This window comes from Corvus brachyrhynchos, unplaced genomic scaffold (genome assembly GCF_000691975.1).
Source record: "Corvus brachyrhynchos isolate BGI_N302 unplaced genomic scaffold, ASM69197v1 scaffold115, whole genome shotgun sequence".
Lineage (NCBI taxonomy): Eukaryota > Metazoa > Chordata > Aves > Passeriformes > Corvidae > Corvus > Corvus brachyrhynchos.
The window spans coordinates 6461486-6477509 of record NW_008239553.1 but is presented as its reverse complement, the minus strand read 5'-3'; the positions used below and the strand labels follow the sequence as shown (position 1 = coordinate 6477509).

General features: G+C 37.7%; 1 protein-coding gene across 2 annotated transcripts in view; it reads right to left on the bottom strand.

Moving 5' to 3' along the window:
* MYBPC3 (myosin binding protein C, cardiac) overlaps nt 1-16024 on the bottom strand; it is a 62778-nt gene that overhangs the window by 5784 nt on the left and 40970 nt on the right. For both annotated transcript variants that reach the window (XM_017742298.1, XM_008639667.2), the window contains 7 exons: nt 14089-14223; nt 12703-12870; nt 11348-11436; nt 6201-6396; nt 1591-1730; nt 667-826; nt 18-98 (listed from right to left, as the gene is read on the bottom strand). In XM_017742298.1, the coding sequence (XP_017597787.1) occupies nt 18-98; nt 667-826; nt 1591-1730; nt 6201-6396; nt 11348-11436; nt 12703-12870; nt 14089-14223 (969 nt within the window). The remainder of the gene's footprint in view (nt 1-17; nt 99-666; nt 827-1590; nt 1731-6200; nt 6397-11347; nt 11437-12702; nt 12871-14088; nt 14224-16024) is intronic.

Below are 16024 nucleotides of genomic sequence, written 5' to 3'. Positions count from 1 at the left end.
GGATCCCGCAATCACAGAGCGGTGCACCAAGGGGTGGGTGAATTTAGGAGCTTCGGAGAAGTCGTGTGCTTTGTAACTGGGGGGTTTGTAAATGGTGCCTGCAATTCAAAGAAACAAAATAGTAAGAACTGTGTTGTCAGTTCTGCTGACTTGTGTACAATCTATTTGTCATTTATTTTGCCTGTATGATTTAAAGAAGCTTCAAAGCTTTTGGCATGTGTGATATAACAAGTCTTTAAATACATTTCATTCTAAAACATGTCTCATGTTTAATGTGTTAGTTAAGGTGAAAGGTCCTGGCAATCACAGGTTTTCAGCTTCTGTTAAAAATATGATAGCCATACGTGTGCAGGGAAAGTCTTCACCACAGACATCTTCAACTTTTAACCCCAAAATATAAATATAATCCCCCAGTTGTATTATTTTCTTAAGATAATATAGTTTAGGAAGACTGTGTGATTAAATATTTTTAACTGATATTTGTATTAGTACAGGAGATCTGCCTAGATAAGGGCTCTTGATGCTCAAAGTCTTTATAAGTGCTAGTTACTAAATAATGAAAATATCTTTAGTGGTGCAGCTGGTAAGACTGTATTTTCCATTTGCCAGTGTATTACTTCTGGTACTTAGTGGCTTTTGTGATCTTTGTTTTGAAGAATATGTTACCTGTTTTTTGGATATGGGCAGGATTTTTGGTGGTTGCAGCAGTTTCACTCAATCCACACAAATTTTCACTGAAGATTCGAAAAAAATACTCATTTCCCATAATCAGGTCTGACACTATACAGTTTGTGCGACGATAGTGATCAAAAACAGTATACCATTCCTGTAACAAGACTATACTGTTTAGAGAGATGTTATGAGAGGTCAGACATGGTGCTAGTTTTGGTATGGAGAGATTCTTTTTGCTACAAGGAAAAGACAGGCAGACAGGTATTTAACACTAACCTGTGAAATGAATATTATGTTGCTTCCTGGGAAGATCAGCTGATCTATTTTCTTACTTTTATATTCTGGCGGTGTGATAGATGTTTGAATACTTGCATTTTGAGGAAAAATGTCCCCCAAGTGTCTACCATATTTTAGCCATACCCATATCTGGGGAATCTGGTATGAGTTATGTACTCAGAACATGACTACTTAATGGGGTCTTCCATGAGAAAGACATTTTTTGGCTTGACTGGCATACGTACCTCTCCCAGTATATACCCTGGTATGCCCAGCATCTCACTTCGAGTCTAGCTCTTCCTCCCTCCCCTTCAATTTTTTGCCGCATTTATGAAAAATGTAATTCCAAATAAAAAGTATAATTCTACCTTCTAAGTAGAGCTGTCTATGCAGTCACCACCAGAGACTGCACATGCTTGATCTCTCTTCCATTTTCTACTGAGCATTTAATGCAGTTCTATCCTTCACCTTTTGGGCTTTTTTTTAGATTCTCTTTTTCAATGTTTAATTGCCTCTGAGATGCCATAGGACACCTCGAACACACAGCTGAGAGTCATGAATTCAGTCATTTCCCTCAAGTCTCTGTGTTCCCAGAGCAGGTGCTGGTTTAACTCCATACAAAGACCCAGCCCAAGTTCTTACCATTGTTTTTTTGTCAGCTTTCTGAACTGTGTAGCCCAAGATCTGAGCATTGCCATCATCTTGGGGAGGTGTCCACTCCAGGGCTGCATTAAATCCCCAAACATCTACAAGCTTTATATTCTGAGGAGGACCAGGCTTGTCTGCAGAGGAGACATAAAAAAACACCTTAGCTTTTAGTTCAAGATCCAAAGAGCTTTGTCATTTCTCCATGCAGGGAGAGAAAACAGAGCCTGATAGCAATCTATAACATTTCATAGCAACACATTTCATTTATATGAAGTTAAAACTGTAAACAAGAAATTTGGGGAATTTTCAAAAATCCTCTTAATACTCTACCGAGAGGCCTGAATCCTACTGAGAAATAGACAACACACTAGAATTAGTAACATGGGAACCAGACAAACTCTTCTTTAAAGTGTAATAAGAAGTTTGCGTTGTTTGGATGGATGTGATTAACTCTTCAACTGCAATTTTATCACTTTGTTGCCTCAATGCAATTTCTTGGCCATTCATCTACATTGCTATAACAACCAGGGCGATGGGCTATGTGCCTTCCCCCTGAGGAAGGCCAGCCATTTGGGAATACACCTTTTCCCTCTTGGCTCAGTGCTTATTAGCTTGCCCACTAGGTGATATTTCTCTGTAACAACTAGAAAAAGAACAAACTCTCAAAGAGATACAGAAGTCTGTGTCCTTTTTAAGATACATGGAAATATAGAGAAAAACAATATAGAATGAAATTATTTTAATTTTCTTTTTTCTTTTTTGAGTATCATTCATATTTATACCATGTTCAGTCAAATGCTCTAAGATTTAAATTAGATTTATTAAATAATAATTCTGTCTGTTTTAATTTGAGGACACCGGTTCACCTTTTTGATGTAGGTTGTTGCACACAGTTATGGGGCCTGTTGGGGAGAGCTGGGTAATTGATCTTGTTATTGAGTGAAAAATAGTTCAAGATCATTCCAGACAGCTGAAGGGAAACTGTCTCCCCATTTTGTAGCTAAGCTGGAAAAATTAAGAAAATGGTAAGAATCTGGTGGATGTAGGTTTGAGATGAGCAAAGCACAGAGGAATGTAATTATAGGTGGCTTGTAATTCAATTCCTAAAGAAGGATATGCAAAGCAGTAATAAACCAGCCTTTGTTATTAGGGGAACTGTGACTTTCTACATCAAAGCATAATGTGCTAATTCTCTTTTCACTGACAAACTTTGGAATTGAAAACCGCTTTATAATTACGTTTGACCCCTACTGTCCTCCTTCAAAGTGGTGCCAACTAGAACACCGCATGATGTCTGATAAGGGATATGGAATGCATGGCTCTCATTCCATTTATCATCCTCTTTGTTCCTATCTTACACTAACATTTCAGAGAAAAATCTGCCATCTTCTGTGTTTTTCAACAGCCACCAACCAGGTAAAGCCTTCCTTCATTTTATCCTCTGTTTCTGAAGTAGGGAATGGCAGTGTGTTGTCAAATGAGCAACATTGCTTATGGAGATGTGGAAATGCGTTTGCTGTTAACTTGAATCACAACTTAAAAGAAAAAAAACCTATTTGTGTTGTTAGATGTGTATCTTTATTACACAGCGACCAATTACTCTGTTCTGATTTCAGAGAAGAATTTTTCATACTACATATCTGTCTGCATATATGTGAAGAACAACTTTAAAAACATGTAGAGATGGATAAATTTGCTACATGGGTTTTTATATTCTTGATCTTTGGTTCAATGAGACAATGCAATCTGCAAGAGTATCCATTCAAAATTTCTTTGTAGAATGGTAGAATATTTCTTTCTCAGTACTAACCAGTACATCTCTAGCTTGTGAATAGACGATGGGAAAAGTTAGACTTAGTGATGCTTCTGTACCAAATTACTTTCCTCTGTCGGACACGGTGTTAGAGTGGGTATTCATAATCTGAGGAAGGATTGTGTGTTACCCTCAGCACAAGCTCAGCCGAGGATTTTTGCAAACTAATGAAATTTATAAGATGGGAAGAAGACATAAAGTGTGAATTATCTTCCAAAAATAAATTATAATTCATATTTTCAAATAATACATCATGACAAAAATAATTAATTCCAGTTTAAAAAGGTAAGTATAGAACTGAGGTTTGCTTTGGTCAATAGAAGGCATGATGCGAGACATAATTTATTGATTCATGTAGAGGGGGAAAGAAGTTTAGGGAGCTGTATCCTCCAGATATTGGAGATAATTTCATTATCTAAAAGCTTTCTAAATGTATTTAATAAATACTGTATTCCTATAGTAAAAGTGCGTATTTTTTTGGTCTGCCGAGTAAATGGCAGCAACAGTTTTGGCAGCAAGGGAAGGTGATGGCAGTAACAGAGTTGTTTCCTCTTGTTTGGAGTTCACAGGTGACTCATCACAGCAGCAGAGCCTTTGGCTACCCGCATTCTTGGCTTACTCCAAAAAAAGATAGGGTCTGAAGCCACAAGCATTACTTCTTCATCAAGCAGATTTTGCCAAGGGAAGTTAGCTGGTGAAAAGACACCTCAAAAAAATCACTGATTAATTTCTTGTGTCTCTGAAAGCCTGGTTGGCTTTTCAGCCTGCTGTTCTACAGCACCTAAAGCACCACTAGGAGTACAGAAAGACTGCCTGAATCACCCATATTTCTGTCTTGCCAAGAGAATATAAAATCTGGGGAACAAAAAGTGCAGTTGACAGAATTCTGATGACAGAATAACAGAATCAAGATTCAGAGTAGATGCCCTGATTGGAGAAGTATCTGCATATGTTACAAGCCCTTCTTGGTCATTAATTAAATGAAATATACATATTCCCATTCATTTGAACAAACTGCCCAGGAAATACAAAGTTAATGCCTGTCCTCCAGCTCTTATCTGTGTGATAAGATTAGTTGCTTTTTTTCAATCATTCATTTTCTATATGAAATAACTCTTTGACAATGGTAGATGGATGTGGTTTTCTGACTTTCTACAGTATCAAACCATAGGTGGATGACACTTGGTGCTATGGTCTAAGAGCAATGGCCAGAATCAAGAGTCACTAACCAATTTTAGAAAGGTATTTTAGTGTGTAGGGTGCAGTACTCCCCTTACCTGAGTCACAGAATGGCTTGGGTTGGAAGGGACCTCAAAGATCATGCAGTTCCAACCCCCCGCCATGGGCAGGGACACCTTCCAGTGGACCAGACTGCTCAGAGCCCCATCCAGCCTGGCCTTGTACACCTCCAGGAGTGGGGTAGCCACAGCTTCTCTGGGCACTCTTGGGATTATTTTGTTTTAGCTGCCATTTACTTATTTTGCTCTTGCAGAACTCTTGAGCAGAAGCAGCTGCTGGTATTAAGACATATTTGCTTCAATTTTTTATGCCTTTCTTTTTTGCTGTTGGCACCATTACGTACCTGTTCTGCCAACATAATTTATAAAACTTTAAGCAGAGTAAAGCCAGAATTTTTAATTCCAAAACATTAGGAGCTGAGCCAAAACACGTATTCTAAAAATGTACTAATACAGTGGAAGAAATTTGGGATAATAGTGTGAAAGTGTGGGGAAAGAGAAATAAACACAGTTATAAAGAATGTTAAAAAAAGTGGTAATGAGGAGAAATAGAAGAGCTCTGGCTGAACATTAATGAAAGATCTCAGAAGGAGGCAAGATCTCAGAATATCTCTCACATAATCCCAAGAGAAGTTATGGAAACTTTGGCAATGCATTTCTTTGAAATGACATTAGAAAAGAGACTGGAAATTGAAGAATAGAGAATAAGCCTCAGACTAACTAGACACTCTTAACAGAGTAAGGCATTACATGTGAATTTTCCAAATTCACGGGACTGTGCCTTCTAATTTTTGGAACAGTAGAGGTATATTATGGCAATGATTTTATCTTCACTATCCTTATCTAATAAAAAAAAAAAACCTGTAGGAGTACATCTATTCCAAGATTCCTATTTCCTTCCTTGAGTGCAATATGGCTCTTCCTAAGAACACCAGAACTCTCAAGTTCTTTCTATCTCTCTCAGAGTGGTAGAAAGAAGATTGATAAGGATGATCAAAGATATGGAATGGCATCTGTTTGAAAATAATCAAAATGAAGAGTCTAAAATTTGAGAAAGTTAACTGAGGTGAGTGTGACTGAAGGCTATAAAATCATGAGTAACATGGAAAAGGTGAATGATTATTCATGTTTTTTTCTGATACAAAACTGTATGGACATTAAAAGAGATTGTCAGGAGGCAGACTCAAATCAAAACAAATAGATACATGTACTTAAACTGAAATTCCTTATAAAAGGATGTTTGGATTCTCAAACTAGACCTGAATGAAAATACAGACTGGATAAAATTAGGCAAGAAAAAAATCACTGAAGAGCTATGGAGCTCACAGAATATCCCTCATCCTCTGAAGGTCTCTAGAACACATAATTTCAAGGTGGGAAAATATAGTAGGAAAATAAGGTCACATGCTAGCCCTGCTCTGAGCTTGTCCTGCTCATCTGCAACCATTGAAAAGAGAAGGGATTCTGAGGTAGTTGGATCTTTCGGTTGCCTCAGTCTGGCCACTATTTTGTTTTGTATGATCTGCTTAATTCTGATGTTGTCAGAGTCTTACCTATGATTTGTATTATTATTGCAACTTTATCAGACATGTTTTCTATCTGAAGAGTGACTTCATATGTTCCTGAGTGATGAAGCTCTGCCTTTCTGATGAAAAGGATTGTGTCCGTGTTGCTGTTCCGAATTCCCACATCTTTGGAGTCTAGAGTCTGACCATTTTTCAGCCAAGTGATTTTGGGTCTTGGTTTACCCTAAAGAGAGAGAAAAAAAGGAATTTTTATTTTTTTAGGCTTTAGTGGATTTCCATTTTTCTCTTAGTGATCTATAAATCTAGAAAGTCTAATATAATACACAGAGTTGAGATAGTAAACTCTCTAAATACTTTACAATTCCTGTTTTTCTCCAGACAAATATTTGCTCCCATTTGTCTGGTTTAGTGGCACCATGCTCTGAGGATGCCATTTAGTTAGAAACTGAAAAGATATTGAGAACAAATCCAGAAATACTATTCTTGTGCTGGTCTGGTACTCTTTCCCAGGCATCAGTGAAGCCAACAGGTGATCTGACTTGTTCTGATTGTTATTGGCAGAACCCTTACACACCTGAGGACTTTATTAGCTCTGCTCCCCTTCTTCTCCCTTTCTTAAAACATTTGATGCTCTGTCCCTAGGCATTTTTAAGATGTCTTGAAAAGTTATTATCATCTTGCAGTCTTGGGGTGTGAAATTTACTGTGTAATTCTTTCTGCACTGCAAAATAGTTTTGGTGACTGTCAGCTTAAGCAGTCAGCGTTGCTACACGCATGGAAGATGGCATTATGGAATCAGTGAGATATCGGTGGTTTGCATCACCCTCATCCAGCCATTTCCAGGAAAGATGGTAAGTACTATTTAATTCTTCAAAAGTTGTTGGAGTGCTACTGCCACAGTACAACTCCAAACAAGGAATCCAAGAAAACAGAAAATTGCCATGATGTATTTATTAAGTGTATTAATAGTTAATCCAATAGAAAACAACTCAGTGGGGGTTTTTAAGTTTCTGCCAGATTACCAAAGCGAAACAGTGCAGCACAGGCCTGGAATAGTTCAGATGGGTGGTGGGGGAAAGCAGGACCTTGCAAGCCAGCAGTCAGTTCTGCTTAGGCTGCCCTGGAACTGAACTCTAAGGCACTGAAATCGGGACACTCTGCCTCCAGTAAACAGCAGAGAAAGCAGCTCCGAAAGGCTCCTCAATCCTCTGGGTGTCTGGAACATACTCTGAAAGACTGTATCTCTTCCCTTAGCCTACAGGGGGAGATTAGGATACTCAGACTCTTGGCTTTGGTGCCTAAAGGTAGTCAGAATAATAATGAATCTTTGTGCATTGCTACACCTTTATTTCAGGTTTGTCTGGTATTTGCTCAGAAAGTCTGTGTAGCATCATTTTTTTTTCAGTGGTAATAGGAAAAAAACTCCACCTTTTTTAAGATTCAGGCCATGATCTGTCCAAAATTATACTTAAAGGATGTCTAAAACACCTAGAAATTGCTATGCATTCATAGAGGCTCTCTTCTCGAACTCATCAGATGCAATTTATTTTACATCAGGGCTGATATACACCTTGAATGAGGAATGCTGTTGGATCTTCCATTTTCTCTATCTGGTAAAATATTTTCTTACAGCTTTCTGCCAAGGAGCATAGTTAAGAGCACCTCAGGCCTGTAGCTTGGAAATAACAGATACAAGATAGTTTTGTCCTGTTCTAGTGTACCTTTACCCTGGTCTCATTTCATAGAACTGATTAGAGAAAGAGATGGCTTCTCTTCAGCTGGAATGTATAGTAGAAATTCTGGAACAAGTAAAAGTATTTGAGTTGTTTTGTGTTTTATTTTCCATATCTATGTGTTCCTATTGGTGAACATGACAAGAACTGACTATTTTACGTCCCACATATGTGTGCATTGTAAAGTGATATGAAGATCTTCCTTGAAAAATTTGGCTAGGGAATGCTTTCAAAATAAAAATAATCTGCTTAAATAGTATAGTTTGGTGGGTCTTTGTTTAAATTTCTACTTTGTCAAGACAAATACTTGTCAGGTTTTCAGACTGATTAGAATATTGTTGCTGCTGGTGTTGTACCATGGCTGAACAGATAGGTTCACTCACAGCACCTCCTTTTTTGAGGCGCTGTGAGTGCCAGTGAAGGATTGCAAGTGTTCAAAGTGTTGGTTTTCATATACTCTTATATTTATAGATTGTGAAAAGCACAAACAGATAGAAAGCATGTTCCTAATACATATGTCAGAGGGTTGGATTTCTGCAATCTGTAATAGATAATCTGAGACAGAACAGTGAGTGACAGAGTGGCTAAATAGCACCCCAGAGAAACTTCAGGGAGTTCACAGCCAGGGAAGAATGAATTTAAATGCTCTTAGATATTTATATTCACATATAGATGATGGACAAAAAGACTGCTCAGCACTATTGTGAATTTTATCCACTAATAGCACATAATATCCCTCCTCGCATGCCACGTAGTTGATTTTGAAGCAAGAATGTGTTGATTCTCTTCCTTTCACCAGAATGTTCCACCTGCTTAATGTACTCGATAGAAAAAGGGTTAGTAACAGTGTTTTACTTTCTTTTCTGAACATTTTGATCTAAAGATTTAAATAGATTTGCCAGTAGCATTAAGCCCAGGATACCTTGACGATGTATTTCATAGAATTTCACTGTAGTGACCACAGAGGTCACTGGAAAGGTTGCACTGAGACTGTAAATAGTAGAAGACACTGACTTCCACTTTCATTAGATCATAGCTATTGTATCTACTTAGAGTATTCTGCAATATTAATGGTCAGGCACTTAAAATTTTTCAAAATGTAAAGGAAAAGTTCTTTTTGACTTGCTTTTTTTGAAAGCTCATCACTTTTACATATTCTAAATAGCTATAGCCACAATTCTTAGTACTGTGAAAGCTGCAATTCAAACTATGACAGATTTAATTCACTCAAAAAGTACTTATTAAATTAAAGTCCTCTGGCTTTGTTCTCAGAGTAAAATCTGGTGTCGATGGATAGATTTTAGCCTTTTTTGTTAGCCTTACCCTTTAGGAGACAAGAGTTTATGCCAGCACATGATTTGTCAGTCAGATACTCAAATAACTTGTCAATCAGTTGGTTCAATTTGGCCAAATTTGACGGAGCACTAGAAATCCCTAAGATTAGCGTAGTACAGTTCTGTGAAGAATTGATGACAGAGTGAAATGCCAAAACCTCAGTTAGTGTCCCCACTGAGGAAAAGTCAGGGAAAGCTCCGTCTTTATCTATTTTGTTTGGCAACAGCTGAATGATGAGGCAGGATTAAGTGAAGCTCTGGATTAGCTGCTAAATGTTACCCTGGCCAGGAAACTGAGGACACGTCAGTTAGGACTCCCCAGGGGAGTAGGGAAAAGAACTGGGAAATCTCTGGGAATATTGCAGCGAGGCTGCTCTCAGCAGAGGAGGCGGCTGGATACGCTGGGAAGGGCGTGATATGGGGGTGTCGTGGTTTCGCACCTCCCTTCCTGGCAGAGTCTTGTGGGGAGCAGAAAAGGCCTTTGCTCTGTGTGTGCACTGCTCTCAGCAACAACTAAAATACCCCTAAATTATCAATAGTCTTTCTGGCACCAATTCGAAACATCACCCCATAGTGGCTTCCATGGAGAAAATGAACTCTGCCCAGTGACAACCAGCACAAGGGGACATAAGACACAAATCTCTAAAATGCTAAACTTTATTCCCCTGCTTATGGGACAGCTTGTCAAATTTGTGCAATTTTTCTTCAACTTGGGCATCAAAGAAGGAAAAATATCTGGTTTTTTAGTTGTTTTTTTTTTTTTTTTAATAACTGCATAACTCAGAAATAGCAGATGTACAAATCTTGAATTTTGTGTGTGGCTAGACATCAGTGAAAAAGTCTTTCTAGCAATTTTGGAGATAAGGAATGTGAAAGCAAAAAATAGCCTTGTGATCATGCTGAAATAATTAAAGCATGCAATTCAAGAAAGTTACTCCATGCATGGGCTTGCAATTGTGTACTAATCAGATATATCTTTGTGAAAAAAGCAACTTTTCATGTAACCCAGTAACCACAGGGCAAAAAGACATGTACCTTTAAGCTTACATAGATTTTGCTCCAATAATTTTTTCTCCCCTGCTGGTACTGCTCAAACAAAAGAATGTAAGTGATGTGTTCATGTATGTCTCCCCTGTGGAAAAAATGTTTTGCGTATCTCCAGCATCTTTTATATGAGAATTTCAAAGCTCTTCACTAATAACAGGATTACATTTCCATAAATGTCAATCCTGGACAGTAGAGAAATTTCAGTGTCTTGAAATTTTAACTGAGGACTTGATTAAGTGATATATCTGTTATTACTGAGGATATGTCTCTCAGAGCCAGAGTCTGTAATTTACAATTTCTTTTGCTATGTCTCTCAGAAAACCATTTCCTTACACACACTAATTCTTGCACTCTATTGATATTGTAGTCTTGCATCTGAAAAAAGGCATGTGGTGTTTTACAGATGGCCAGACAGTTGCCTGTACAGCTCTAGAAAATGCCAAGAGCCGGTAACTGGTTAGGTCAGTCTCTGTGTAAATTTTAGCAGTTTTGTGCATGACTTAGTGAGGCACCCTCGATAATCCTCATCATGCTCTGTTTTTTATACCTTCAGCTCATGTAAAGTAATGCCCAAGCTCTTTGTACACATACTCAGATTCTGCATAGGGCCAACTGGGATCTTCTGTTTATGTGCAAACTCTAGTTTTTGCAGTCAGCCTTTCAGAAATTAAAACACACACTTTTTTGCCGAAGAAGTTGCCCAGTGACATCATATACCTGAGTTCCAGAAGAGTAGTTAGTTGGATTCTTACACTTTTGTCTAATTCTCTCTAAGGTGCATCCTGTGTTCAGTAAGGAAGAATGGGCTTGATTTACTTACCCCACTTTTTCTTCTTCCCCAAAAGGTGGGATTAAGGAAGAAACTGTGACTATAAAAAAATAGTGACTGAAAAAAGAGTGATTCCCTCCCCCTCCTCGAATGTTTGAGAGGGTTTAACAAATCATCAGCCATACTTCTGTAATTCTGCTGCAGCAGTGAAGCAATGGGAACTTGCATTAGGGAAACTACTTTAGGTAAGTGATGGTAAATAACCAAGACAAAATTGAGGCTGATACATACCTGAAAAGGAATCACAATATTGATTGTCTCACCCACTTTCTTCACCAGAGTCTGTCTGAGGTGGCGTGGCAGCCAGAATTTGGGACGCTCTGCAGTTAAGCATTAGTACACTAAATACAAAGCTTTTGATAATATGCAACATTTCATATAGCACAAATAATGCAAAAGACTGAAGAGAAGAGACTTGGATAATTGTAAGCACAAGAATTGTGCAAACGCTGTTCATGTTTTTAGGGAGTATCTCAGTGTCTAAGTAGTTTCAAATGTATTTGTCTACTGGATATAAATTTAGTATCAAGTCTCAGATATATATTTACAGCTGAGCATGTTTCAATGACAGCTGGATTTGTGAAAATGTGTCACATCTGAAATGCCAAATTTGGGTAACTTCTGTTGGATGTGAATCTTCTATGTGGACTTTGTTTCTTTGGAGAAATTGTTTATTTCAGTAGAAAGGATGGGATAAAGGGTGTATTGGATTAAAAAGAGTAATTATAGATTGTGATTATCTATTGCTATATTGATACTGCAGCACCTTGTAAATTGGAGATATTTATGGACATACTCAGAAAGCAGAGCAACTGGTGGATTCCTTTATCTTTCCACAGTCATTCAGTTACAGCCCTTTCTTTGAGGTGGATGCAGTGGAATCTCATTGTAGCATCTTAACTTTTCACTAACAAAGAAGGGACCTTACTGCATGTTTTTTTCATCTACACTGAAAAGCTTTCTACATTCTCCTTTTGATCCTTATTTTTTTCCCTGTCATTTAAATAAGGCATTTCTTAACATACAATTACAGTATCTGTCTTCATGACCATTTGGTATTGAGATGCAGTAAAACTTTGTTTTATTTACATTGGCTCAGTGACACTCTGGAAGACACTTCATGTGAGCCAAGGTTGAGGAATCCACTATTAGCAGCTCTTGATGTCTTTTGGACTCCAGTCAAATGAATTTGAATCTACTGCTGTTGGGTGATACACAGGGTGGTAACTAATAATCTACAACAATTAAGTAAATAGATCTCTTGCCGTAGCCAACACAGTCATTTTGCAAAAACGTAGCAGCTTTTCAAGCAGAGAGGTAAATATAAAAAAAATGTCTCTCAGATGCTGACAGTGTCATTGCAAGAGGTGAAATGTCCATATTTTTGAAAGTAAGAAATAGAATTTTATTTTAAGATCTTTGCTTTACAAATATAAGACCTGGATGTTGTAGAGATATCCTCAGAGTCAGAAGATACTGGGCACCTAATCAAAGTGGAAGAGCTGTTTGGGTGTTATTCTCAGATAAAGGCAGAATTTTGGCGAGAGGAAATAAATGAGTAAGGTTTGGTCAGTAGAGATACTCACGTAGGATCTCTTGGACAGTAACAGGCTCTTTTATTGTTGCTGCTCCACTCTCTCCAGCCAAGTTTACAGCCTTGATACGGAAATAAAGTTTGTCCCCCGTGACCAGATCTTTAACCAGTGCAGTTGTGCGCTCAGTTAGGCCAGGAAGAGCAGGAATCCATTCTGTAGCTGCAAGAACAGTATTTGCATATTGCAATGATACATTATTTTTCCAAAGCCATGCTTTGTTTGCAGTTGAAAGAAAATTTGTGTTAGGGTAAAATGAATTCAAGTTACAATGCCGTGCTTACAAGGGAATAAGTTGGAAGAAGAACTCTGGATGGAGGAGATGTGTACACATGGAGTTAAGGAATCTCTACACTTTGTTATTCAAGATAGCTAAGGATAAGGGAATAATCTTTGGGCAGTTCCTTTTTTTTTTTTTTTTTTTTTTTTTTTTTTTTTTTAATAGAGCTTAGAGTTGAGGGACTTCTTGACATTTATTTTTACTACATGGGAGGGGGAGAATTTTTGGAAGTAACTTTAACAAGAAAGGGAAGCCTTAATTTAATTTTTTTTCTTGGAGTACATATACCTTCTGTGGCTGTCCAAACAGATTGGTGAGAGCCACATATGCTGAAAACAGTAATTGAGCACATAACTGTTGGAATTTATTATTTACTTCTCAATTGACACAGTAGAACAGAATTCTTAGTGCTTCCTTATTCTTAGGCGCAGAAATATGACTGATAAAATCATTCTGCAATGACATAGAGAATCTGGTAATGCTACAGTGATGTCTCATTAAAGACTATAAGTTATTTCTGGATAAATTATGCCCTGGAAACCCCCTAGTTTAGATTATCTGGCAATTGAGCCTAATGTTAGGGAAAACGTCAATATTAAAGTGACTATAAATTTGTTTGACTTTTATGACATGAGTATTATGTTGTAGCATCACAGAACATTGAATTTTGTAGATATGGTGCTGTTACACTCTTTATTACCAGCACAAGTATTAAATGACGTAAGGTAATGGTTACTTTAAAGTATGACTGATGTTGTCACAATCATGTTATTATATCTGTTTCAAGGAATGTGCAATTCATGAATGATACAGAAGTATAGTAGTGACTATAGCACAGCAATGATATTTTTGCGTTACTTATGTGTATTAAAGTTTATGATGATTGTGAAGACGATATTATGGATGTGACTTCCATGGTTTACACTCACATTGTAGTGAGTATGGTGATGGTTGGCCAGGATGTTAGACACAGATTAGAGTTAAAATTTGATCATGCTGGATATGGTTATGTTATTGGTGGTGTAGAGAGGTGAAGTTATTGCAATTGTAGCATTTTTAAAATATTTGGTTGCTGCTGCCTAGTACTCATGCTTACTTACATCCATCTTTGCAGTATTCCAAAATGTAACCATCTAATCCCCCAGCTCCAATCCGCTCAGGGGGCCTCCACTTCAAGGAAACAGTGCTGTCAGAAACATCTTCCACTGTAAAGTGGGTTGGTTCACTTGGAGGAGCTGTAAGGAAATATGGAGAAGTAGATTCTGAGAAAGAGCAATACAACTATGAGAATTCAAAGGCTATACAAGGAGTGATTAACAGGTGATTTGTGTACCACTGTCTATTTTAATGAAATAAATCTACCTGAAGCTCAGTTGTAAAGTGTAACACCTTTACATTTAATAAAAGCACAGCCTAAGACTCCTATAGTAGGAAGGGGAACAAGTGGTTAAGACAGTAGTTTCTATTCACAGATGCTCCCTTATAAGAGAAGCCACTGAAAAGAGAAGACTTGCAGAAGGGAGTCAAATTGTCATCATAAGTCTGCAGAAAAGTTTAGAAATGAAAATACATACCTTTTGTATTCTGTACTTACGCCCTCATTGTAACTGGACAAAATTCACATGGTCAGAGGACCAAATTCACAGTGGCTAAATTTCACTTCACTCACACAGTGGAGAAAATGACCAAAAGTTATGACTACCTGTTTACAGAAACACTGCTTCTGATTTGTGCATTTGTAACAGAGACATACTTGAGAAAAATATTTTGGACTGAAAATTTTTAATTTGATGTAGATACAGCTTTTTCATATTTCTTCAGAACAGGTGTGTCATGGCTCTTTATAAGCCCAGAGTTCAGGAGGACCACTAGCTAAAGTCAGTCTTCTGCAGCATGACTATTATCTACTAATCAAAAAATAATCAAGAAAAGCCCTTACTAGAGGATCCAAAATACAAGTAAATGTTACTGTGAAATAATCGATACCAAAAAGCAAACAGAAAACAACTTTTTCAAAATAACAGATTTTACAAAGTTAGTTAAATACAGGTTCACAAATTGTGGAACTGATTGAAATCAATCTTATTTCCCAAAGTTATTAAAAAAAACAAACACAAAAATATCACCTAATTTCATGTCTGTAACTGCCAAAAATTTTTGTATTCACATGTTAGCAAGGACAGCACACAGGAGGCAAATGCAATTGGGAGCATACACAACCACACAGTACACGATCAAAACCCCAAACCTCTTCTCTGAAGAAGTAAGTGTGAACTTTATCAGTAATCAAGTAAAACTCTGCCTATCCCATGAAAACTTTGGACCTTTTGTTTCAGTAGCTCCACTTGATGGTTCTTGTTTGATCTCTTTTGTTGCAGACCAACCGTTGTGTGTATGAAATCCAGAATTAAGAGACCCTTCTTGCAGTTCAGCCTTTCCTTCTGACTCCTTCACTGCATCATCTGCTTTTACATTATCTCCTTCAGCAGGCTGTCCCCCTTCGCTGTTATTTGTAGAGTTAGAAACTCTAGTCATTTTAATCTCCAGCTATTTGTATTTTTGTGGGTCTTCTCCCTAAAAATCTTAGCAGACAGGCTTCCTGAGGACTCCTTTAGTTTGCTCCTTGCTCAGGGACTACAGGAGACACTGCACTGCTGTGCTGGGAAGGATTATTTATAGAAAATCATTCCTCAAATATTTTCTTAATCATCTATCCTTTTAGCTGTGGAGAGGGCTGGGATTAAGGGAGTACTGGATGGGATACTGTGATATTTGCACCCATAAGGGAATGGGAGAAGCTGAGAGGGACAGGGAAATCTCTGTCAATTAGTTCTCCTTTCCAGATCCAGCTTGACTCTCACACTTCTAATTATAACTAAAAATTCATCAGCAATTTTGTGAAACTGGAACCTCTGTGCTCTTCAGGAAGAGGAATGAGAGATAGAGAAGTGGAGCATTACAAAGGAAAAGGTTGATTAAATATAGAATATAGAGATGGTTGACAGCCTCTTTCCTAGCACGGTCTTTTTAGCTGTA